Source organism: Pogona vitticeps, chromosome 8 (genome assembly GCF_051106095.1).
Source record: "Pogona vitticeps strain Pit_001003342236 chromosome 8, PviZW2.1, whole genome shotgun sequence".
NCBI classification, from domain to species: Eukaryota; Metazoa; Chordata; class Lepidosauria; order Squamata; family Agamidae; genus Pogona; species Pogona vitticeps.
Window position 1 is genome coordinate 14,904,675 of NC_135790.1, and position 27,293 is coordinate 14,931,967.

At 41.3% G+C, this 27,293-nt stretch overlaps 1 protein-coding gene and 1 long non-coding RNA gene across 2 annotated transcripts in view; one reads left to right on the plus strand and one right to left on the minus strand.

Moving 5' to 3' along the window:
• Positions 1-22,110, plus strand: part of TCF7L1 (transcription factor 7 like 1) — a 137,126-nt gene extending 115,016 nt beyond the window's left edge. The window contains exons 7-12 of the mRNA XM_072978999.2: positions 12,510-12,593; positions 14,578-14,721; positions 15,834-15,993; positions 17,629-17,736; positions 19,692-19,752; positions 21,006-22,110. Coding sequence (XP_072835100.2) covers positions 12,510-12,593; positions 14,578-14,721; positions 15,834-15,993; positions 17,629-17,736; positions 19,692-19,752; positions 21,006-21,439 — 991 coding nt within the window. The 3' untranslated portion in view covers positions 21,440-22,110. The remainder of the gene's footprint in view (positions 1-12,509; positions 12,594-14,577; positions 14,722-15,833; positions 15,994-17,628; positions 17,737-19,691; positions 19,753-21,005) is intronic.
• The window catches only part of LOC144584198 (uncharacterized), a 465,271-nt gene that overhangs the window by 294,231 nt on the left and 143,747 nt on the right, over positions 1-27,293 (minus strand). The gene's annotated exons all lie outside the window — the stretch shown is intronic.

A 27,293-nucleotide genomic window follows, 5' to 3' on the forward strand; every position in this document is an offset into this window, starting at 1 on the left:
GGTAAACAGTGATTACCCCTGCTAAAAGCCTGAGAAAATGTTGATGACCTGACCTGATGCCATCATGAAAACAAGCATCCAACCAACGCTCTGGACGTAACATGTGAATAACAGAGTCCAAGAAAGCCATACAGAATCTATGTAGAGTAATAAAAGAATTCAGGCCTTCAATAAATAAAATAAAGGATGGGCCAAAGGCCTCCATTCTTTTTTGGGTGTGTGTGTGGCCATAACGTGGCCTATGACAGTGGAGTATATTGAATTCAATAGCATAGCTATATCCAAGTATTAAACATGAAGGAACACCAATCGGAAAGATGAGGGGCCCGACGGCCCGACTGGTCAACGACAAAGAAGTCAGGTGCAGTAAAGAGACCGCTCAGTTTTGCAGTCCTTCCGGAGCTTGGACAGGTTATCAAGAATAACATCAGTTTTCTGACTGAAAGCCGTACACCAACAAACGGCAGATCCTCGACCCGTCAGTTGTTTGGATGCTGGTTTAAGGCATGTCGAGCAGCAATGAGCTCGTGACGCGCCCGCCCCATTGTGTCCTAGTGATATAGGAGGCCTTAACTGTAAAGGGTAAGGGACGTGGTGGTGCTGTGGGCTAAACCGCAGAAGCCTGTGCTGCAGGGTCAGAAGACCAAGCAGTCGTAAGAACGAATCCACGCGACGGAGTGAGCGCCCGTCGCTTGTCCCAGCTCCCGCCATCCTAGCAGTTCAAAAGCATGTAAATGCAAGTAGATCAATAGGGACCACCTCGGTGGGAAGGTAACAGCGTTCCGTGTCTAAGTCGCACTGGCCATGTGACCACGGAAGATTGTCTTCGGACAAAACGCTGGCTCTATGACTTGGAAACGGGGATGAGCACCGCCCCCTAGAGTCGAACATGACTGGACAAAAAAAAATTGTCAAGGGGAACCTTTACCTAACTGTAAAGGTGCACAGGAGTTACCCACAGAATTAGCAATGCCAAATTCAGTAAGTGGTGATGATAAGCACCCATGGCAGAGAAGTAGTTGGCTACGTGGCGGCCAGAAAATAAAAACACCAACCAAAGAACTTAACTGTTAACGGTAAAGGAGGGTGACTAACTGCGGCAACTGATATGGGATTAGGAAGATTGTTTGGAAGTCTTCCTCCCCTTCTGACTGTTGTGAGTTCCAGCTGAATAAGGTAAGTCCTTCAGATGATTAGAGGAGCAGTCTTTCTTAGCATGACCCTGACCAAACTCAGTCTCAGTACAGTTGTGGGGACAGAGAAGACTGAGAGGGTTAACAGTGGGTTAGGTTGAACCCGTGAACACTTTGCTGCCGTAGCCGAGCTTAAGGGAGCACTACACCTTTGAGGCATAGGTGGAGGCACAAAGCTTAGCCCGTGGCTCAGAACAGTGCCAGGTGGAGTGAGGTGACAGAAAAGGTGGCGGAAAAGGCTCATAGCTCCTGTGCCAGATAAAAGGGACTGGTCCTACACAAACCTTTTGGCATGATAGGACCCTCCTGAGGAAATTACTCGGGTCTACCTGACAGTAGCAGGGTTTTAGGATTGACTCGTATGAGTCCTTTCCTTATGAGCCTATGCAGGCACCGGCGGCTGAGGTGAGGATGCAGGCTACTGTGTGAATGAGCCCATTCATAAAGAGGGCTGTTTTGTGCCAAATTATGAGCCACCAAACAAGTGCTACCCCAGACAGGAATACCACTGACTAGCAAGGCTAGCAGTAGGAGCTGCAGCCCCCCCCCTTTTAAAGGCAAAGCTAGGGCTGCCAAATGTTGCCCAAAAGCTCTTGCCTTGGCACCTAGTTGATTTTGGAAATAGCAGCTGTGTGAACAAGCCCATTGATAAATGAGGGCAGTTTTATGCCAAACCATTCAAAGGTGTCACCCCAGTCAGGCATATCACTGACAGGTAGGACTGGCAGCGGGAGCTGAAGGGGGGCCATTCTATCCCCAAAGGGAAAACCAAGGCTTACGGTATGTTGCCGGAACATTTACAGCCTCGGTGTGCAGCTTTCTCTGGCCAACCTCTCACAGAGGCTTTTACCCCATGTCAGGAGAATCACTGACAGGCGGGGAAGGCGGCCGGCGCTGCAGGAGGCCCTTTCTTCTCCAAGGGAAGGGTTGCAGATGCCCAACTCACTGCAGGTTAAACAGCTGTATGAACGAGCTCCTTGATGCAAGAGGGCTGTTCCACGCCAACCTCCACAGAGGTTTTACCCCAGTCAGGAGAATCACTGATAGGCGGGGCTGGCGGCCAGCACTGCAGGGGCCCCTTTATTCTTCCAAGGGTAACCCTGGGGCTACAGGTGCCAAACTTACTGCAGACTTGACAGCTGTATGAACGAGCCCCTTGATGCAAGAAGGCTGTTCCACGCCAACCTCACACAGAGGCTTTTGCCCCATGTCAGGAGAATCACTGACAAGCGGGGGTGGCGGCCGGAGCTGTAGGCAGCCCTTTCTTCTCTCAAGGGCAAAGCTCAGAAGCTGTCCTCTTCTTTTGATAAAAAGAGGAAGATTGCAAACGGGTAGAATGCTGTTGCTCTTGAGCCTGGGGGTAACCTTGCTAAGAAGGTAAGAAAGAGCTTATGTCTTTAAGAGAAAAAGCTCTGAGGCTCTAAAGCCGGCTTTATAAAGGCTTTGTAAGGCCTTCACAAAGAACAGCTAATGCGGGCTAGTATTTTTTTTTTCTCCATGCAGAAGGAACAACTTGTTGCAGAAGAAAGAACAAGAAGGTCAAAAAAGGAAAGGAATAGAATTGTTTTCACTTGCGAAGTTCCAAACAAAGCTGCTGCTACAATGGTGGTCGAAAAAAGATCTGAGGCACTAGTGCCGGGGGCGGAGTTACATAGCTGGTGTAGGGGAGGTCCCAGCACTAAGTACTTAAAGCTGTGAAAGTTTCTGAAGCTGTTCTGCTCCAGCGCAGATTAACCCATTAGTGTGTATTCACAGAGGCCATGAAGAATCCACTTTAATAAATTAGCTAATGTAAATAATAATAGAAGCATTACTATTATGTAACTATATTAATCAACATAGAAGAGCAGCTTAAGATTTGGGTCTGATGATTACTAGTGTCAGCATGAAGCAGTACTAGCTGCGGATAAATTATAGTGAACAAACTCTCCTGGCTACTAGAAGCCTGTTTTCTTCTTCATGATCTCTGTGGCTCAGACAAATGGGTTATGTGCCTGCATAGAACAGTTGTCAGAATGCTACTACAAAGCTGAGTAGCATTTTTGGAGGGATCCTGCTCCCAGCCCTCTCTGTGTATTAGGCACACCTTAACAGCACACCTTCGTTTCCTTTTTGTCTGCCACACAAGTAATAGCTTGAGGAGTGCTGCAGATCATTTAGAACATGTTTAGTATGTTCTGTTGAATCGCATTCAACTTCTAGTGACTCTAATAGGACTTTCAAAGTAAGTGAGATATTTAAGGACTGGTTTTATCATTGCTACCCCTCAGTAAATTTCCATGGCTGAGTAGGAATTCAAACCTAGGTCTCCTCTATTTGGAACAGCCATTCCTACTAGCTAATAGTTTTCACTTTGTTCTGCTTTCTTTTTATTTATTTTTTTTAAATGAACAGTGGTGTAGATCAGTGTTCCCCAACCTTTTTGACACCACGGACCAATTAGGGAACGTGGGGCACCCCCTTCACACTCACGTGCATGTGCGAAGGGGCTGTATGTGGGGGAGTGTGCGAGGGTGTGGGGAAGATCTGTCGCCGCGTCCCGGTCTGGCCCAGGCCACGGACCGGGGATTGGGGACCCCTGGTGTAGATCATTGAACTGTATTTTTCTTCATGGTCTCTGTAGATCATACACTTGGGTTTGTGATTGCACAGAGGCAACCCCCAGAGGATTCCAGAGCTATGAATTGTTTGACAGAAACCCTAACCGCCATCTTCACCAGACTATTCCTCCATTTATTTTGTCCACCAGACTGCTAAAATCTCAGAATGTTCACTAGACTAGAGCTACAATTATTATATTTGCTCAAATCCTTTCCAATTAGTTGGTTGCCAGTTCCAGAGTGTATCTTCTTTGTCATATCCACTTTACCCTGTTGCTTCTTCACAGACTTGGGCTATGAATCAGTGATGGAAAATCACATCTATCACTATCCCAACACATTCTATACATTGGTGACATCCTGGACACTTGCATCAAGAAAGCCATTCATCTTGGTGCATCTAGTGGACAAGTTGGAATGGAACAAACTTTCTTTAGTAGTCTTAATTCAAAGATTTCTGGGCTTTATGGCCTCTACCACTTCAGTGAATCCCTTTGCATGATTATACGTGCATACCCTGCAACAATAGTTCTTCAGAACTTTTGATCCACGGACACATGACAACACTTACTGAGTGTCCCTGCTGTCAGCTGTTCAGAACAACCTATATGGTGGGAGTATGCCTCCAGTCTCCAACAGAGCACATCATTTCATTGCCCACATTAATCTCTCACAGTCAACACAGATGCATTATAACTCCTGGACATATTCAAGGCCCTTAAGTCATATGTACTTATTGTCGGAGGAAGAATGGGCCAAACAGTGACAGGCAACACAACTGCTGTGTATTACATAAACAAGCAAGGCAGTACATCTGTTGTGCTCTGCTTGATTCTCTGTCTTTGGCATTGTCAACATACCATTTGATAGCAGTCCACCTAAAAAGCTCAGAAAACACTCTGCAGATGCCCCTCAGTAGGATATCCCATACCGTACACAAATGGGAGTTGCATCCGGAAGTTTTCTGCGCTATAAACGAGATGGGGCACTCTTAACTTTGGATGTTTTTGCCTCTTGTCAAAATATAAAAATGTCCCTGATTCCTGATTCTGCAGAAGAGCTGGGGTGGGAATAGGCTCAAATGGAGACACCTTTAGGGTACTGTGAGTACTGAGTCTTCTGTATATGTTATGTCTTATTCTCCTCATAGAGCCCACGTCAGATTAGAGTATTGGCTGTTCTCATTATGGTGGCCCAGACACCATGATGGACAAACCAGATAGCCTTGGTTTGCCCACCTGTTTATGTTTATCACATAGGGTGGTCCTCCTGCAATATCCAAAACTAGTATTTCAGCAGAAAGGTCAAATGTATTGCCCAGATCTTGAGTCCCTATGAGAGTCAGCATGGAGAATTTGCCCCAAGGTATCTAAACATCTAAAAGAAAAATACTGCATAGGAACCTGGAATGTAAGATCTATGAACCTAGGTAAGCTGGATATGGTCAAACAGGAGATGGCAAGAATAAAAAGTGAACTAAACAGTGAACTAAAATGGACGGGAATGGGCAAATTCAATTCAGACTATTATCATATCTACTATTGTGGGCAAGAATCCCATAGAAGAAATGGAGTAGCCCTCATAGTCAACAAAAGAGTGGGAAAAGCTGGACTGGGATACGATCTCAAAAATGATAGAATGATTTCAATACGAATCCAAGGCAGACTTTTCAACATCACAGTAATCCAAGTTTACACACCAACCACCGATGCTGAAGAGGCTGAAATTGACCAATTCTATGAAGACTTACAACACCTTCTAGAACTGACACCAAAGAAAGAGGTTCTTGTCATTATAGGGGACTGGAATGCTAAAGTAGGGAGTCAAGAGATAAAAGGAACAATAGGTTACTTTGGCCTTGGGGTTCAAAATGAAGCAGGGCAAAGGCTAATAGAGTTTTGTCAAGAGAACAAGCTGGTCATCACAAACACTCTTTTCCAACAACACAAGAGGCGACTCTACACATGGACATCATCAGATGGGCAATACCGAAATCAGATTGATTATGTTCTTCGCCGTGGCTCTGTGAATACACACAGATGGGGGTTTTCTGCGCCTGCGCAGGACGTCTCAGAAGTCTCTATAGCTTTAAGAGGATTTGACAGTGAGATACCCCCCCTCCCGGAGTACAAGCTCCACCCCTCCGCTCTTCCCCTCAGTTCCTTTTTCTCCGCCGCGAAGCCAGGATGTAAGGAACAGTAGAGCAACATATAAATGGAATAATTTTCTCAAATTCATAGTTATTCACTATAAAACATTACTTATCATTTCCTGAATAAATTGAACTGTTAATATTTACTCTTCAGGGAGCTTTGTTTGTTTGTTTTTTGCTTTCCCTTTTTTCCTTTCTAGCCCCCCTTCCCTCACCAACAGTTTTCCTTCAGAATTTACCTCAGTTTATGGCCCCTCAGGGACCATTTAAGAGGTTCATTCTCTGCAAAAAGAAAATACCTATCACAAACGGGCATGATAAATGTTTAATCTGCTTGAGTGAGTCACATCAGACCCAAGAGTGCCCTGAATGAAAGAAGTTCACAAAACCTGCAATTAAACTAACACTACAAAGACTCAAATCTTATTTATATGAAAAAACACTAAAACAAACGATGGAAGCTCGGCCTTGTTTTCAAATAAACCAAATTACTCACAAAAATTGTCCAAATTATCCACTACAAAGACTCCTAAAAATCAGTCACGTCCAGATGAACCTGTAGAAAAGAAAAAACATAAGGATAAAAGCAAGAAATCAAACAAAAAACTATGAAAATGGCTATCGAACCTCCATCAGCCACAGTTCCATCACCGATTTTACAGGAATCTCCCAGAGATGCACCAGCCTACTCTGTCAGAGAGGATCGTATACTGATAAGAGGCAAAAGCTGTACACTTGATCATCAGCTTATCACCAAGTTCAGGCCGAACTCAGGCTGAAGTATATTCCAGCCCAGCCATGGCCCTTTTTAGCCCTCAATCTTCAGGGCAGGCCGCTGATTATCATAGATCGGGCTTGGAGTCTCCACCTCGATCCTTAAGAAAGAGAACGGAGAAACGGAAACATACATCTCCAGCCCAAAGCATGCATAGACATGGAGATTGTGACTGAATGCCCACGTCACTCCTGTCACTCATAGCTGAAGCTCAAGTCCAGAAGCCTATGAGAGGATAGGAGGGGCAGAGTCAGGATTGGTTGAGAAATTTAATGGGATCCTAATGCATATGATTCAAGCTTATACAACTGAAAATCCAAATGACTGGGATCATAAATTGCAACCCTTACTGTATGCTTATAGATCTGTACTCCAGGAAAGTACAGGATTTAGTCCTTTCGAACTATTTGGAAGGAAAGCTCAGGGACCCCAGATCTACTCCGGCAAAACTAGGAGAAACATAGAGGGGAGGATCCTGAGTCAGTGGTCCAAAACTCCTTGCAGCAGTCTCTTGAGTTAGCAGCAGGAAACTTAAAGAGCCATCAAGGAAAACATATTGGTACGATAAGAGGGCCAGGGAAAGAACATTCAATCCTGGAGATGAAGTGCTAATGTTGAAACCTATTAAAGATAATAAACTCCAATTAAATTTGGCAGGTCCATTTAGAGTAGTCTCTAAAATGAGTGAAGTGAATTATGCAGTTCAGGAGGAGGGAAACGAAGGCAGAAAAGTGGTGCATGTAAATATGATTGAACCTTATTATAGGAAAGAAATTTTTGTCTTATATGCCATTAAAGAAGTGCCCAATGAAAAACATGAACTACAGTATTGGGAAAGAAGGGGTGAACCCCAGTATAACCCTGAAGATGTTAAGATTAGCCCTACTCTAACCCCAGAGCGACAAGATGAAGCAAGAGACTTGCTGCAGAAATACAAGCAAGTCTTCTCAAATAAGCCTGGTGTAACAAAGGGGGTAGTACATAAAACAGATACAGGAGATGCACCTCCTCAAGCTGTCACACCTTATAGAGTAACGGGGCCATATGTAGCCAAGGTTCACAAGGAGCTAGATGAAATGCTGAAAGAAAAAATAATTGTTCCTTCTTCTAGTCCTTGGGCAGCCCCAATAGTTCTAGTTGATAAGCCAGATGGAAGTGTCCGCTTTTGCGTGGACTATCGAAAACTGAATCACATCACTAAGTCAGATGTTTACCCGATGCCTCGGTAAGATGACTTGATAGAAACTATAGGGGGATGTAGATTCATATCAAGTTTTGACCTGACTAAGGGGTTCTGGGAAGTGGGTCTATACCCCAAAGATCAGGAAAAGATAGCTTTTTGTAGCCCCTTTGGTTTGTTTGAATTCTGGGTCTTAAGTTTCGGATTGTGAAACACTCCAGCAACCTTAGGGTTAGTCAGCTATTCTCGCTGCTTTGTACCCAATTTTAGCGCGATAGCCACTCCTTTATCTGATTTAACACACGAAAGAAAGGCTGCGAAGATCCAATGGAGAGTCAGCTGCGAGGAGGCCTTTAGCAAGTTGAAGATGGCATTGACTACCGGTCCTGTCCTGAGAGCCCCAGACTTCCAGAGATAGTTCACAGTCTTCACGGATGCATCTGCCATCGGGCAGGGAGCCATGCTGAGCCAGGTAGACGACGGAAACCATCATCCTGTAATCTGTCTCAGTAAGAAACTCCAGGCGGGCGAGAGGCATTTGTCCACGATTGAACAGGAGTGTCTAGCCATCGTATGGCCATTGCAGAAACTCAAGCCATACATATGGGGAAGACATTTTGTACTTTGCATCGATCATTCCCCACTTCTGTGGCTGAGAACTATAAGGGTGAATAACATCCAAGGCTATGGCTACATAAATAGCTATTAGGAGGCACGCCTGGCTTAGATTGTCCAACATCATGGATGACACCAAGGCAAGAATTGAGGACATGCTTTTTGATGCCAATGGTATATTTAACATTAAAAACGGATGAGATGATGGAGAACATCCATAAACTCAGAAAAGCAGCAAAATCCTACACACCACAACAGCTGTATAGATACCAAAGGTCTTCATACTGCAAACCTTATCATCAACCGACATACCAATACCAGCACTCCTTTCACCCATACAGGCAACAACATCATGATAGACAATACATGTCAACCTCTACCTCAATACCACAATTTAGACATCAACAATCTCAAGACAACCCTTTTGAAAGTACAAGGCAACCCTTTTGAAAGCAACAGAGAAAGGGTAAGCAATATTCATAACTCTTCACAAACATCTTTTCAAACAAGATTACATGACTTTTAACCAGCTTGGAAAGAAATAACAAATGACAAATGAGTCTTATCTATAATTCAATTTGGATATTACACTGAATTTTTCAAAACACCACAGTTTAATACAATCAAAAACAACAAATTCTCCTTAACTCTCCAAGAAGAGGTAACGTGCTTCTTCAAAAACAAGCTATAGTTATAATCACATCTTGTACAATTAATAAAGGTTTCTACTCCTGATATTTTACGATCCCAAAAAAAGAATGGAGGACTTTGCCCTATCCTTGATTTAAGAAAGCTTAACAAATTTATCAAACCAAGAAAATTCCTCATGCTAACTCTTGGTACCATTATCCCCCTTCTCTCACAGGAAGACTGGTTCGTGGTCATTGACTTACAGGATGAATACTTCCACATATCGATATATCCCAACCATCAAAGGTTCCTCAGGTTCAAATTCAACAAAATAATATACCAATTCTGTGCCCTACCATTCGGACTATCCACAGCCCCAAGGACATTTACAAAATGCATGGCACCAATTGCAGCTTACCTAAGACTTTGAGGGATCACCATCTTCCCATACATCAACCATTGGCTACTGGTAATTCGATCATACCAAGATGCAATAAAGGCCACAAAGTTAACACTAGATACCTTACAAAGACTAGGACTCAAAGTGAACTACAACAAATCTCATCTGGAGCCATCACAGACTGCCAGCTACATAGGCGCAGACCTTGATTCCAAGAAGGCAAGAGCATTCCTACCTCTACAGAGAATTATCAAAATAAAGAAAGCAATCCAACCATTCCAACCTCATGCAATGGTATTAGCACACAAAGCCCAACATCTGCTCAGCCTCATGGCATCCACGACGGCAGTAATTACCCATGCAAGATTAAAAATGAGATCACTGCAAGCATGGTTGCTATACCTGTTCAACCCTATGATAGACAATCAATCAAAGCTCTTAAAATTGACTCCAGAACTAGCATAACAACTTACCTGGTGGGCATTCCTTCCACATCTCACAATCAGCAGACCCTTCAAAATGACAAAAATATCAGTCCAAGTCACCACGCATGTCAGCCCCTTCGGACGGGGAGCGCACTGCCAAGGACTACAAATACATGGCCTGTGGACAAGAAATAAATTCATTACACATAAACCATCTAGAAATACTGGCAGCAGCAAAAGCATTTTGATCCTCTCTATTACACATAGAAGTAAAAGCTGTACAAGTAGTCACGGACAACACAACTGGCATGTACTACATAAACAAACAGGGAGGAACTCATTCACTCTCCCTATTATATCTTACAGTGGACCTGTGGGAATGGTGTTATCTCCATCACATATTCCCAGTGGCCATTCACATCTCAACAGAAGAGAACTATGTACCAGATCACCTGAGCAGGCTACCAACAAGGACCCACGAATCAAGTCTTCCAAATGATCTGCTGTCAGTGGGGTCAGCCATCAATAGATCTCTTTGCAACACGGCACAATGCAAAATGCCCCAAATATTGTTCAAGAGCCAGCAGCGATCCCAAATTCCTTGGAGACGCCTTCATGATAGACTGGACTCAGGAAATGCTCTACATCTTTCCTCCGATAACGATTATCCAAAAAACAGTAATACGGATTATTCAGTGCCAAGCGAACGCCATAGTCATCGCCCCATGGTGGCCACACCAACCCTGGTTCACCCACCTCAATTCCTTGGCAATAGACATATTACAACTACAGTGGGCCCTCAACTTACAAACTTAATCCGTTCCGGAAGTCCATTTGTAAGCTGAAACATTCGTACGTCGAAATTTCCCCATAGGAATGCATTGGAAATTAATGCGTTCGTATGGGGGGGAAAAAGGTCAGAAACTTAAAAATAAATAAAAGAAAGCCACTTACCAGGCCTTGGTAGCCCCCGAACTGCAGGAAAAACAGCACCAAACAGCTAAAAGCTGGGAGCCTGGGAGCCATTTTGTGCTCTTCTCTGCTCCTGCCCCCTCCTTTCCCCGCCTAACAGCTGATTGGCTGGCTCTTAAGAGGCTTCTGGAGGCTTGCTCAGCACCTAAAAAGGCAGGAGAATAAAGCTCCCCCACTTTCAGAAGCCTCCCAGTGGCAAGGGAAAAGCAGCAAATTTTTATTTCCAGCTTTATTCCTCTGCCTTTTCCTGCTTCTTGGGAGGAAAGCGATGACAAACCTAGACAGCATCGTAAAAAGCAGAGACATCACCTTGCCAACAAAGGTCTGCATAGTCAAAGTTATGGTTTTTGCTGATATATTGTGTCTGACTTTTCATGACCCCATGGACCAGAGCACGCCAGGCCCTCCTGTCTTCCACTGCCTCCCGGCATTTGGTCAAATTCATGTTGGTAGCTTCGATGACATTGTCCATCCATCTCATCCTTTGTCATCCCCTTCTCTTGCCTTCACACTTTCCCAACATCAGGGTCTTTTCCAGGGAGGCTTCTCTTCTCATGAGATGGCCAAAGTATTGGAGCCTCAGCTTCAGGATCTGTCCTTCCAGTGAGCACTCAGGGTTGATTTCCTTTAGAATTGATAGGGTTTTTTTCTCCTTGCAGTCCAGGGGACTCTCAAGAATCTCCTCCAGCACCACAATTCAAAAGCATCAACTCTTCAGCGGTCAGCCTTCTTTATGGTCCAGCTCTCACTTCCATACATCGCTACTGGAAAGACCATAGCTTTGACTATGCAGACCTTTGTCGGCAAGGTGATGTCTCTGCTTTTTAAAATGCTGTCTTCCTCCCAAGACACAGGAATCTTTTAATTTTGTGGCTGCTGTCCCCATCTGCAGTGATCATGGCGCCCAAGAAAGTAAAATCTGTCACTGCCTCCATATCTTCCCCATCTATTTGTGCAAGGCAGCTACTTGAGCACAACTTTCCATTTTTATTAAACATTGTCTGGGCAAGAAAGGAACCCAGATTATTATTTTTTTTCTTCAGTGTTGCAATGACACTCTTTCTGTAGTAAGCCAGCTTTCAGTCTCCCATCTGTGTGATCCATAGAAGCCATGAAGATAATCAACAGGTTGCTTACCTGCAAGTGGTTATCTGTAAATTTCTCTTCCCTCTTCCTATCATGGTTTGTGGGTGTTTGTTTTGTTTTGCTTTTTATTTCTGTTTTTTATCAGCGTTTAGCTAGGTGTTGAATAGGAACAGAGGGGGAGCTATTAGGACATGTCTAGTTCTGTGCAGATAGCATGGAATTGGGTCCCTCCAAAGCAGCTACTCAGCTCTGGAACATTCCAACAACTGTACTGTGCAGGTGCATAAGCCATTTGTGTGAGTTCACAGCTAATCAGTGAACTACAATTACAAGTAAGCAACGTGCCTTTTCCAAATCAAAGTACTGCCAGCAATATTCAGAGGCAATATTTACATAAGACATACAGTATATATTTGTATAGCTAAGACTGACTATCATGAGACAATCTGTTCTTTGTTTCCTTTTTTCTTGTCCATTTTAGGCAAGGACAACCAGTGTATTCCCTTCCTCCAGGTGGGTTCAGACACCCCTACCCTGCCTTGGCTATGAATGCTTCAATGTCCAGGTGGGTTCCAATGGGAGCCTGAGGCCTAGTTCTCACAGTGGTAGTAAACCTGTATCCGGCCTGTACCACAGCAGATTGTGGTACCAGGTGCATATGTGTGCCCTCATAGGAAAGTGGGGGAGGAAATGGACTTGTGCAGATGGAGAAGGCTGGACCCTTTTCACCTGACATCCAATTTTCTATGTGGGGGGTTGGCGTTGGTTTGTTTGGTTTTTTGTTTTTATTATTATTATTATTATTATTATTATTATTATTATTATTATTATTATTATTATTATTATTATTATTATTATTATTATTATTATTATTATTATTATTATTAAGTGGACGAGGATTTGGTCAGTATACTAGTAGTACAGCCTGGATAAAGATTTACTATTTGTGCAGGAACTAAGGCCAAATAATACCAAAAAAAGGATTCAGATTAGATTAGAATTGTTGTTGATATTACACATTAGAGAAAGCTTTCCTTGGCTCTTATTAAAAGTGACATATGTAATTATTGCAACACCTATTCTGAATTTTTAAGCTTTCCTTCTAAGGGAGAAAAATAATGATCTAGAAGATTGTTAATTGGTTGACATAATTACAGTAACAGTCTTCTTACCTTGCCTGTCTAAATGGCTGAGAAATAAGAGAAAACAATGCATTATAAGTATTTTTTATCAGATAGCTAAATCATGAGTGAATAAGTAGCAGATAAACTGTATCAGAACTGCATTCTAAGCTGTGGATATCCTTCAGGTGTGGTTGCTTCCTTTTACAATCTAGATGAAGAGATAAATATAACTGCTGTATGGTAACAGATAATTTTGTTTAAGAAAACAGTAGTTTAGTAATAAAATAAGAACACTGTGTGAATAGGGGAGGAAGGACTTACTCCAGCTAAGCATGGAAGTAGTTAGCATTTCTTGTCCTTCATGTATCACAGGTTTGTATCCTGTGTTCCATGTTCGAAATTTGTAAATCTTCAGTTTACTCCACTGAATGTCTTGTCTTTTACATTGTAGTCTAGTCTCATGTCAACAAAAGGACAGTACAGTGGTGCCTCGTTTGACGACGTTCATTCGTTCCAGCGAAATCACTGTAGAGCGAAAATGTCATCAAACGAAATAAAAAACCCATTGAAACGCATTAAAAACAGTTAATGCGTTCCAATAAATACCTAATCATCCAGCGAAGATCCTCCATATGGCAGCCATTTTCGGGTGCCTGTCTTGCAAAAAATGCCTCCTAAAAACAGTGGGGAGCCATTTTTAGCAGCCATCGGCCATTTTGAAAACCCAACGATCAGTTGTTTTGATCATCGTAATGCGAAGAATCGGTTCCCAAAGCAGGGAACCGATCGTCGCAAAGCGAAAAAGCCCAATTAAAACATCATTTTGCGATCGCAAAAACATTTTTGTGAAGCGGATTCGTCGTTATGCAGGGTAATCATTAAGCGGGGCACGACTGTATAATGAACATGAAATAAAGCCCCAGAGAAAAGGAAACCAAAACACTTTTCACGTCATAGATTGTCTTGTAATGCTCATTGATAGTTTAATATTCAGCGACACGTTGGATAGTGCATATAATTGTAAATATGTCATCATTAAGTCAGCAAAGTCTGGAAAGGAAAATGAATAAATAGTTCTGCTTATGAACAGATATATATTTTTCATAACAGGTATTTTAAAATCTAAATCGCTGCAGCATGAAAGCAAAAATATGAAATATACAGTAGGAAAGAAATACTTTTTTTTTCTTTGTAGCCCTATGTGGTTTCATAGATTAAAAAGGTTTGTTTCCTTGGGATCTCTTCCATTGACCTTGGATCATCTGTTTCTCTGTTTTCTGAAGGCTTTGGTAAGGTGCCCTGAAAAATGAGGAAAAGAAATAGTTTTAACAAAAGAAAGAGAAAATAAGTGCGTGATGTGTACAGTCTAAAAGACATTTATTATAGGCATTTATTTTCAGCATCTCACTTATAATTGTACTCCAGCTTGATGTCTAGCAGGTTTTCTCCTCATATGGTTCCTCCTCCTGCTCATGGACTTCATCCCTCAGGAATCCCACACCCCACCATAGTGTCACCTATTGTCAAACAAGAGCCCACACAGCCCAGTCTGAGTCCTGAAGGGAGCTCGTAAGTATTAGGTTAGCCAGGTATTGCCTGGTTGCTTTGTTTTGTGGGTATATATAGTGGGGAGAAAGGTTGCAGTCAGTGTAATAAACGTATTATTTCTCTCTCTCTCTCTCTCTCTCTCTCTCTCTATCTATCTATCTATCTATATCTATATATCTATATCTATCTATCTATCTATCTATCTATCTATCTATCTATCTATCTATCTATCTATCTATCTATCTATATCTATATATATCTATATCTATATCTATCTATCTATCTATCTATCTATCTATCTATCTATCTATCTATCTATCTATCTATCTATATATATATATATATATATATATATATATATATATATATATATATATATATAAAATTTGGACTTATGACTTTTCTCATAAGCCAATTAGAGCCCAGCTATGCCATGTCCCATAATATGTGCTGTAAAAGTTGCCCATCTGGAGTAAACTGGTATTTCTGACCTACATCGTGGATTGTTTTTTAAAAACCAACTCTTTTCTTTTCCTCTTTACATCATATACCAATACTGAAAACTTTTCCTACTAAGTAGCACAAAATGACACCAGCATAGGTTGTGTTAGCATATGCATATGCTGATATTGAACTAGATATTGCAGAAAATTGCATCCTTGTAGCATGTTGTATATGCATATGCACCCTCTCTGTTCCACCCAGCTGCTAAACTTAAAAGTATATTCATAGAACCATTATATGCATATAGCCATCATGCAATGCCACCATTTCTCATCCAGCCACCATGAGAGACATGGAACAAGAATTCTTCCTATTTGATAACTGCTTTTCATACAGTAAAAGCTTCTGGATGTTACAGCAGTAGGGTAGAGATCTGCTAAAGGATGCTATTTTCAGTGTCATCCTTGTATTAATGTATTATCTGACTTAGATATAATGTGAAATGGAAGATGACTGCAGTATTTATCTGGGGGAAAAATACTTGACAAGTTTTTTAACAGTGGTATTTTGTTAGAATAATTCTTCACTCTAGGCATCTTGTTTTCTGTTGCCTATACACTGTTGGTAGGAAAGAGCCTGTGGTTATGATCAGGACTATGGGACTATAATGAAAGATATGACTATTCCAGAAAAACACCTGTTATTGTCAAGAAGGAGGAGGAGAAGAAACCCCATATTAAAAAACCGCTGAATGCGTTCATGTTGTACATGAAGGAGATGCGGGCCAAAGTGGTGGCAGAATGTACGCTGAAGGAGAGTGCAGCTATCAACCAGATCCTAGGAAGAAGGGTACAAAACCAATCATTGGCTTTTCATCCCATTGTGATCACAAGCACTTAGGCTGCTAGGCTATGTGTAGAGTTGGTTCATAGCTACAGAAATATAGTGTTTTTGTAGCAGTAAAGTCTCTTAGCTTGCTGGTGTGTTTTTGCTGAGTTGAGGAACTGTTGTCCCAAAACACTTCAGCTGATCAGGTAGTAAAACAAACAAAATGTTTGAAGTTCGGCTTCTTTGTGTGAGAGAATCTGTCTGGGATTAAAAGTACACAAAATAGTACATTGAGTAGAATGTACACAGTGGTTCAAGTGTAGTTTTAAAGAACATACAGATTGTGAATGGTATTCTCCTTTGTGTGTGCCAGCAGTTAAAATAATATTCACATAATCTTGGTAAAACTTTAAGAATGCTGATTGTATAACATAAATGTAGAATAAACTAAAAATGCTTAAAAACATTTGTACTTGATATAGACTTGTGTGCTTGACAGACATAACAGTTTCTTAACATATTCTTTTCAGCTATATTAACAGACGAGTGCAATTTGCTAACAAAACAAACAGAATTTTAAAGACAACATCTAACAGACTACACAGACTACTTCATTTTCCTTCTAACATATTAATAACTGTTGCTTCTTTTTCTATTTGTCTAGCAGTTAAGTTAACCCACTTAACACCTATTGGCTAACACCAGAGCAAATATGTTTGGTTACATAAATTTTATTATGTAAATTACACAATTCAAACATTCTTGTATACACATACATACAGTACATGCTGGGTTGTATACTTATATATTCCAGTACTTTTATTCCAATACTTTGTAGAGTAAGATGGGATTGAGAAGATTTCCCAGGAGTTAGGAAAAATAAAGAGCAGGAAATCCAAGACAAGTTGGCTTGAAAAAAGATTTGAAGCCATCAGTGACTGAGAGAGAAGAACATGAGGAGATACAGGCAGAGGAAAGACCTTGAGGAAAAGAAATGGCAGAGAAGACAGAGAACAGTTGCTAGTGGATCTAAAGAAACCTTGCAATACTGAAAGTTTGAGTACTGAGAGTGCATTGGACTGGGGAAAGTAGATGATGTGGTAGTTTAGAGCAGATAGAAGACTGATGAGAAGCCTGAAGAAAACCAGTGATGAAGACCAGAAAGACCAAAGAAAACAGAGGACTGATGCCACACAGGAACTAAGGGCATTAGAAGTGTTGCATTTATTGGCAGGAAGGAGGTGAACAGAAAGTTTTGAAGGTTTTTTTTTTTTTTTTTTAGCAAATGGCTTTAAAGAAATCTTGTACCTTTAGGAGTAGCATAGAAGGGTAATTTTGCCACTTATGGTTTCTGCTGTTGCCACAGCATTGTGATTTATCAAAACTTTGTGGACTGGAAGAAAGTTGGAGTGAAACAGCAAGGGCTATGTATGAGCTGGTTTCTTATATTTATTTGAATGAAGCAACCAGTTCTTTAGCTGCAAATATTAAATTAGAGTCGGTTGCAAGCATATATGATTTGGTCCAAGTCCTCATCTGAAAATATAGATGTAAACTGTAGAGGAAAACATAATCTATATTCATGGTTAGAGAAGGAAGCTATATCCCAAATGTCATTAAATGACTTAGTCTAAAATATCTGTACCTCTGCTTCAGTGGCATTCTTTGTCCCGTGAGGAGCAAGCCAAGTACTATGAACTAGCCCGGAAGGAGCGACAGCTTCATTCTCAGCTCTACCCTACCTGGTCTGCACGAGATAACTATGTAAGTCAGAAGTGTGGTATCTGTAGTTTGTGCCAAAAATTTAAAACAATCCAAACTTGCCTCTTGCATTGGGAATCCTATCTGTGCATTCACAATTTGTAGTTGTTGTTGAGTCATTGAGATGTGTCCGACACTTCATGACCCCATGGACCAGAGCACGCCAGGCCCTCCTGTCTTCTACTGCCTCCCCGAGTTGGGTCAAATTCATGCTGGTAGCTTCGGTGACACTATCCAACCATCTCGTCCTCTGTCGTCCCCTTCTCCTCTTGCCTTCGCACTTTCCCAACATCGGGGGCTTTTCCAGGGAGTCTTCTCTTCTCATGAAAGTATTGGCTAAAGTATTGAAGCCTCAGCTTCAGGATCTGTCCTTCCAGTGAGCACTCAGGATTGATTTCCTTCAGAATGGATAGGTTTGTTCTCCTTGTAGTTGAGGGGACTCTCAAGAGTCTTCCCCAGCACCACAATTCAAAAGTATCAATTCTTTGGCGGTCAGCCTTCTTTATGGCCCAGTTCTCCCTTCCATACTTCGCTGTTGGAAAAACCATAGCTTTGACTATGTGGACCTTTGTTGGCAAGGTGATGTCTCTGCTTTTTAGGATGCTGTCTAGGTTTGTTATCACTTTCCTCCCAAGAAGCAGGCGTCTTAATTTTGTGGCTGCAGTGATCATTGAGCCCAAGAAGGTAAAATCTGTCACTGCCTCCATATCTTCTATTTGCCAGGAGGTGATGGGACCAGTGGCCATGATCTTAGTTTTTTTGGGTGTTGAGCTTCAGACCGTTTTTTTGCACTCTCCTCATTAAGAGGTTCTTTCATTCCTCCTCACTTTCTGCCATCAGAGTGGTATCATCTGCATATCGGAGGTTGTTGATATTTCTTCCAGCAATCTTAATTCCTCCAGTCCTGTCTTTCGCATGATGTATTCTGCATATAAGTTAAATAAGCAGGGAGACAATATACAGCCTTGTCATACTCCTTTCCCAATTTTGAATCAATCAGTTGTTCCATATCCAGTTCTAACTGTTGCTTCCTATCCCACATATAGATTTCTCATAAGGTAGATAAGGCGGTCAGGCACTCCCGTTTCTTTTAAGAACTTGCCATAGTTTGTTGTGGTCCACACAGTCAAAGGCTTCACAATACATTGTACAAAGCAAGTAGCCATGTGTTTTGTAACTAAGTAACTAATTTTCCAGAGTGAGATTTTGTGAAGACCTAAACTGTTGACAGTGAGAGCAGAGGAAAAATCATGCTAATAATGATAATGAAAGCTAGGATTAGGTGGCTAGTTTGACCAAGAATAGTAGCAGAGAGAGATGGAACTGAGCAGGTTACTGAACCGTGCCCACCAGTGGTGTCATCACACTTTTTGCAGACATAATTTGCACAATAGGATTTTGACCACTGTGTCAGATAAGACACATCTATTGTAATGCATCAGCAGCTTTTCATTTGTTTTAACCTGGGATATAAAATGAATATTAAAAAAAGAACAGAATAATTCCCAAAAATTGGATTTTTGAAATCAGGTGATCTTGTGGAGGTTTTTTTTTCTTGTGAACAAGTGCTATTTTCAAAACGTATGTTGTGGGTTAGTATATCATTTTTGTTAGTGTTTTTAATTCTTATTTACATGTCCCAAGGAAAAGTAGTTTATGAATAGTTGCAGCCACACTTATCACAAAACTAAACTAAATAACCTAATTCTAGTTGCTAGTACCAACTAGAAGAGACCCATTGAATCAATGGAATTTACATAGGTTTTGACTTACCTTAGCAATTCAGTCTGTGCAGCTGCTCTAGAAATTGGATTTAGAGCAATAGTGTTAGTATACAAACTTCTAAAAAGGATTGTTATTCTCTATCTTGTTATTATAGCAAATTGTTCTTTATCAGCCTTACATTGCTGGTTGTCTTCTTTCTGACAGTTGCTTTTTTGTGAATGTGTTATTTTCAGGGAAAGAAAAAGAAAAGAAAAAGAGAGAAACAGCCTCAGCAACAAATCCAGGAAACAGGGAGTGAGTATCATGCATTGTCCTCTCATGGGTATGACAGCAGTTAAATTTCTTCTCTGTGAAGGGAAGCAGCTAGACCAGAATTCTTAGTATTTTCTTCTCTCTGTCAATGCTGTCTCACATCCTGCTGAAATCAGAAGTGTAAATGACCCTTGCCATAGGGAGAATCCGAAGAAAAAGCATTTCCTGTCACATACCAAGATAGCAAAAATCCCAGCAAGGAAAATCAGAGAAGCAAACAGAGATATAGAGTAGGCAAAAGAGAAAGCCAGGCAGTAGCTTTTTACTTCCTGCATGCAGAATTTAATTATCCCCCCCCTTTGTTATCAAACAAAACCAAAAGAATAAAAACATAATTCCAACAATTCCAAGGATTTCAGCATTAATTTTTTTTTGAAGACCAGAATATTTTAAAATGTAAATCACATTTTAGCTTTTATGAGAGTAGGAGCTGAGAGACAGCACTGAGGAACTCATAAAAAGTCAAAAGTTATTTAATATGGTGAAATCCAGCAGAATTTAACATGGCCTTATAGAGGATATTCCCTTAGGAGAGGCTAGGCTTTCAGAAAGCTAGGCTCTGAGTTGTCTTTCATAAAGGGAGTTTAGCCTCTTGTAAAGGCCAGTTCTTTTGTGATGCTAATTGAGAACACCTCTAAAATACAGAAGATTGGTGTCTCTGCCAAGAGAATCAGGGTCAACCCTACAATTAGATGGAGTGAGGCAAGCACCTCAGTCAGTGAATGGTGGGGGTCAGTAGCATCAACCCCCAGCCATTTCCCTCTCTTGAAAGCGCATTGCTCTCTGTGTGTTACATGTCCTCTTCCCCCCCACCCCCACCCCCATCATCTGCCATTAGATGTGGTGGAAAAATCTGTATTTTTGGCTTACATTGAAGTAAGAGTCAACTGCTTTGCTTCTCTGTGTTGAATATAGACAGCTTCTATTGTGTACCCTTTACTCCAAACAACAAAAAAATTATTGGACAGCACTGGAGACAACCTATTCTTTGCTAATCGTCTTCATAGTTTTATTTCCTGGGTGAAGAAGTGGCATCCATCCACTGTCTAACATGGAACTGCTAAATGTGGTGGTATTTGGAATGGAATAGGACATTGTCATATCATTCAGTGGGATTACTATGAAGAAACAATGATCTAAGGGTACTGTGGGAGTTATCTTGAGCCTGTGATCCAGAGTGGAAAAAAAAATAACAAACTGTTTTCCCTGTTTTTTCCCCCTTTTGTCACTAATAGATTCTGTGGCCTCAAAGAGTAAAAAGCCTTGTGTGCCATACTTGCCAGCTGAGAAATCCTGTGACAGCCCCGCATCCTCTCATGGCAGTATGTTGGATTCTCCAGCTACCCCCTCCACAGCCTTGGCATCGCCAGCAGCTCCTGCTGCCACCCACTCCGAACAGGCACAGCCCCTCTCTCTAACCACCAAGCCTGAAGCCAGGGCCCAGCTGTCTCTGCACTCAGCTTCCTTCCTGTCAAGCAAAGCTGCCTCCTCTTCCTCCAGCTTGACTAGCCAGTCGTCTCTCCTCTCCAGGCCCCTCCCATTCACCTCCATGCCTCCCACAGCTCTCCTGACCTCGCCTCCTTCCTTTGCAGCCATTTCGTCTCCTCAGGCTGCCTTGGCTATGTTGCAGGTCCAGCCGCTCTCCTTGGTAACCAAGCCAACTGAATGAGGAAGATTCCACTCTGCCTTCCTGTTGAGCCACAATTGAGATTACAAAGCAGACAAGCCATTTATTGGTCAATATTTGACCCTTTCTGAACTATTCCGTAAGGTGACTCTTGAGGAAGAAAATGCTCTACTCTCAGAGTTGTTCTCAGTAGTCTGTCTAAAGACCATTTTTATTTTTAAAAAAAATAAAAACAAAAAATCCCAAAATTTTTGTAAACGAAACTTAAGCAGGATAAAAGCAAAAGGCAAGCCAACCCTTGTGTTCCAGTCAATGTCCATTGGGCGCGTATACTCGTACAGATGTACAATGGTGTTTGCATGTTTTGTTATATTGCTAACATTTTTGTTCCCCATTCCCTTGGCAAGACAGTGTTTTATTTTATGTTACTTATCCCAGCCAGCCTGCAGTTCCACTGTTTTTCTAAGAGATTTACAACATTTATCAGAAAACACAGTACCACAGAAATATAGTGCCTCACTGTCACATTCGAGCTGCCTAGCCTTGGGTAGGCCCAGATATTTTTCCTGTACTCCACAGTGATCATCCAGGAAAATAGCAGGACAATCTACCCTATTTCCTTACAGAGTTATTTTGTGTAGCAGGAAGTAGGGGAAAGGCCTTGGGGGGAATCACCTGTTATTTTAAGGAAGGAAAATAAATCTGCTTCTTTACTTCCTGTGTGAGAGTGTTCAATCAGGAAATGAAAAAGACTAATAAGACCTTCTATCTTGTACACTTTTTACACTTCCAGTGTTGCCTTCATGTATTGTGTGGGCCATTGACCTTTACCACTTATTTGTTCTTCAGTGATTTTTGTTCTCACCTTCTGTGTTAGTCACATTACAGAGAGTGAGGATTTGTTGCTTCCTTTTAGAATGGCAAGAGACAGACACGTTTTCTAAGAACCACATTCCAACTTGTATAGATGCTTTGGGCATCACTGATCATGTTTATTTTTCAATGTTGTGAATACCAGAAGAAGCAAAGGAGGCTGAAAATAGGTGCAGTAGTCAAGCATGCTTTCAAGGGTTTAGGTTGATCCCCTCAAGGTTTTGTCAATAGGCATTGTAGATTTTTGAAATAATCAGGAAGCAGTGGTGGACAATTTAAGAAACTATAACCAGATCTGAATTTGGAGCTGGTAGGTTTGCATGAAATTGTTTTATTTGTAGAGTTAATGAGGCCAAGCACCCAGTAGACTACGCAAACAATGATGCTCCAGTAACACCATCTGTCTGCCACAGCAGCCTTAGACCATCTAATTGTAAGCTACCATAGGTAGGCTATAACTAAACATTAAATAAATCATATTATAATAAAACCTGGGGAAGCCTTTTGGAGGCTTTGGAATGTGTCCCATCAGTGATAATAGGCTTACCATTCCTCTGGTCCCAAGGCCCTCAAAATCTTCCCCAGGTCAAAAGGTATCCCTTAGGGAACCTTAGAACCTTAAAAGGAGGGATAGGAAATTTAATTGGCAATAAAAGCCTGTAGTTGGTACGATAAGGAGCTTGCATGGGGATAAATGAGATTGTACATGGGCTATACATAGCACTACATGCATCAGATATGCCTATCTAAATGTATCATGTTGTCTGTCTGCATTACAAACAAGGATTCTGGGCATTAAGTATTGTCTACACATATGACAGTAATGTTCATGAAACTGTTGTTTGACTTTTTAAACATATAACTTTTTTTTTCATACTAGACCATCCGAAATACTTCCATGATCCTGATCCTGAATTAATAATATCTTAAATTACAGTTGGCTATTTTAAATATAGGTCTAACTTCATATCTGAATTTCTTTAAAAAGGTGGACCTAAATGAATGGAAATAATTGCCAAGCATTTAATTGTTCATTTAATCATTCAAGGCAATTGCAAATGGATCAGCTATTAGTCCTTCCTGGAGGGGGCAATCATATAAAGTGGTGCCAGGGGTCCCTGTTCAAGACCTTGGCCGTTGACCTATCTTCAGGATGCTGTTCCTGTTCTAAACCAGTTGTGCGTTACTGGTAATGGAATGGATGAGGGTAAACAGATTGAAATGTAGTCCAGACAAGACAGAGATGCTTGTGATAATTGAAAGGCCAGTGGGGGAAAGGATTCAGCCTGCTCTGGGTGATAACTCAAAATCACAACTTGGGTATACTCCTGGACTCATTTCTGAACCTTGATGCTGAGGTTTCTGTGGTGGGCAGGAATGCATTTGCATAGTTAAAACTGACAAGCCAGTTGTGCCCGTTCTTGAGATGTCTGATTTGGCTATGGTGACACATGCCTTGGTTACATCCTATTTGAGTTAGTGTAAAATGCTCTACATGGGGCTGCCTTTGAACGTGTTTTGGACACTGCAGCTGTTCAAAGTTTTGCATCCAGGCTGCTGACTGGGGCTGGTTGTTGTTATGTGCCATCAAGTTGCCTCTGACTTATGGCAACCTTATGAATAAGCAATCTCCTAACTGCCTGCTTAATGTCATGTCCTGCTTAGCTCTTGTAAACTCAACACTGTGGCCCTTCTCTGCATTCCATTGCTCTCCCAGGCATGTTTGGTGGGACACAAGAGAGGGCCACATTTGTGGCTAGTCCCACATTGTAGAATGCCCAGGTTCAGCTCCTCCCTCTTGTCTTTTTGGTGTCAGGTAAAGATATTTTAAACATGTTTTCAACAATCACATTGGGCATCAAAGCTAGATTTTCTCCACCTTGGTAGTTAAGATCTTTTAAGTGTCCTTTTAAATGTTTTTTTTGTTTTGTATCTTCAATTTTTATATTTTCCTGTGTTTAATTGGTTTTTAATTATATATTTATTGTCCTTTTTAGCTTTACTTGGATTTTAATTATTGTGAGCTGCCTTGAGTCCCTTTATGGGAGAAAGGCAGCATAGAATTAATTAAAAAAAACAAGCTCTACATTATATAGACTTCAATGAAGTAGCCCAGTAGCTGATTCTATCATGCATCCTGATCTCCATCCCTGTGTTCTAGATTGTTATTGCCAGGAGATTTTTTTGTAATTAAATACTTCTCTTTTTTTAGTCCCATAGCTTGTGTGTGATAAAATCAATAACCTGCAAGTCAGACAAACTGCAGGAGAGAAGGGGGAAGTCTTTAATTACTGAAAGGTTCCACCCATTTGTGATGTTCTCATTCTTCCACAGGCATAACATATAAGTAAGAAGATTCTGCCTACTGTACACTTTTCCCCATTAACCTCTATGCAGTATTGTGGAATCTCAAGAAGTAGAAACAGCAGCTAAGAAGTAGAAACAGCAGTTGTTTTTCATAATACCTAGCCCTGTAGGTATTATGAAAACCCATGAGCTGAAGATACTGTAGGACAGAGGTTTAATTGGTACCACATAGCCTTCCTTCAATATAGTTAATTTTCTGCAAAGGATGCAGCCACAGTGAAGTGAGAATCAACTGACAGTTTTCTCTGCCCTCTTTGCATGTGGAAAGTGAGGGACAAGGTTGCTGCCCAGATCTTGTGCTTGCCTCAGAATGCAAAATATTGTGAGCCACTCTGCCAAGTAACACTGCAGATTAAGTGAAAGCACATGTCAGTTTGAGACAGCAGGAAAGAGGCAAGAGACAGCCTATTGTGGAGGAGAATCAGTGGATATCTTATCTGGAAGTGAGTGGGTCAGGCACAAAACTAGAGAGAATAGGAGACATGAATGATGGACTGAAGCTGTTCATTATTTGTACACACCCTTCAGTAAGGTCAGAGTGCTTTAACGTGAGGTTCCCAGTGGTTTTCCACCCAGTCATTCATCTGGTCCACACCTGCTGTAACAGGAAAGCTGAGAACACGGCTAGAACACTTGGGAAATGAATCTGAGAATACTCCAGTTCAGCCTGTGTTTCTTAAGAGCAGGATGTAATGTGAACAATTGCAAAACAGAATTCTTTCAAATGCTGTGACTTTTCTTATGTTAAAAAAACACAAAACACCCATTTCTGATCAGGAAAACAGTTACAAACCAATATGGGGACTGCACTGTTTATTTCAATGTATGCTGGCGAGCAGTAACTAACACATGAACCTAGGGCCTTGCACCAAAGAGTCTGATAGCTGGATCCACCCGCATGTTTTGTTTGCCAGAAGAGCAAACAGCTAGTCAGCGCCACTGTTCTTGGACACCAGCAGTGCAGCTGATCAGAAAGAGTTGTGGGTACTGAGAGCCTATGTTCAATAACTAGAGGAGCCTGGCGGCACCTAGTTCTATAAACCCTCAGATTTGTTTGGCTTTTTTAGTTTGATAGTAAAGACTAAGCTGTTTTTAAGAATTTTCAAAACAGTGGATCCCCTTACTGGCTCATTAATTATTTTATTCCTCTCCCCCATCAGTCTCTCACCATATTGGACGCAGGTGATCACATCATGCACATGCAACAAAATGTGTATGTTGTTATATGTAATACTATGTGCATTTTCCTTTTTTTCTACTTAGAAGTGCTTTCCATATAGAAAGCTGCCATTTTCTTGAAGTGGTACTAAGGTGGGAATCTATGGTTGTGACATCAAGCAGAAAGATAAGCTTGTTTCCAAAGCGTTTTATAAAATCACTAGTCATGATCATAGCTGGCTAGATAGCTCAGTACATTAGGCATCTGGCTGTAGAGACAGATGTTGGAAGTTCAGTTCTCCATTGTACATCCCAGAAGAAGCAAGCTGTGTGACTTTGACTAGTCCCAAGATGCCCACAGAAGAAAGAAATAGTAAACCTAATCTCTATCTAGAAAACCCCGAAAAGGGTTGCTATTAAGTCAGAATTGATTTGACAACACAATCAATCAAATCAGTCATGGCCAAGGATATGTAAAGTTTTTACCCCTGTAATTTTAATCATATTGTTCTCATGCCTGTGTAGAGAGAGATCTGCAGTTCATTAACTAAACATGTGTTTAATCTGCTGCTTTGGAAACACTCTAAACTGATAGTTCCATTGGTGTTTTTCTTGTACAGTTATTCTTCCAAACTTGGTGGATTCCACCAAAATATCATGTATGCAGTGTCATAGCTTTGAGGCTATACAGTTCACTCCCTGTCAAATGCCTTTTTACTCTTGTGGAGCAAGAATCTGATGAGGTACTTAAACCAAGATTTGAATGGCTGGAAAAGATTGGTAGTTGACAGTTACATTACTGAACTGAACTGTCAGTTCAATAATGGGATGAGGGGTGGGACCAGAGAAGAACACACTTGCATTTCAGTGCTTGTCATATATTGTTTCAGATGTGTACAGATGGAAGAATCTGAGACAAAGCATCATAGCTATACACATCAATAATTTGATCTCTAGTGAAATAAAAAATGAGATTGATTCAGAAGCAAGGAAACAAAATAGGGACAAATGAACAGAAGCTTCCAGTGCCTTGGATGCATGTAAGAAGGGAACAAAATTTTGGTAGGAAAAGTATCTAGCAGGCACCACTGAAAGGTTCCCCACTTCAACCAGGGTCCATTGTGTTTAATTTTAATCATGTTACCAACCGGTCATCAAAGGGTTTTTTTTCTCTGAGAAGCAAAACACTGATTTTTATTACAGTATTACTATTTTAGAAAAAGTCCTGTTTAAAAAAAAAGATTTTTGGCAAGGAGCACTTGGGCCATGTGCAACCTCACTCTGAGAACCCCAATAGCTGCCTGCAAACAAGCAGCCTCTTGAATCAGATTACATGGAAAATTAAGGGGCATGAAGCGACCTGTCAGAGTAATTAAAGTCTGACCCAGGGCCAGACAGCTTCAAACAGATGTTGAGCTTTAGCAGGAGAATATTTCTTTGTTTTACGCTGCATTTTCCCATACAGAAAAGAACATCTGTTAAGATGTTTTTTGGGGGT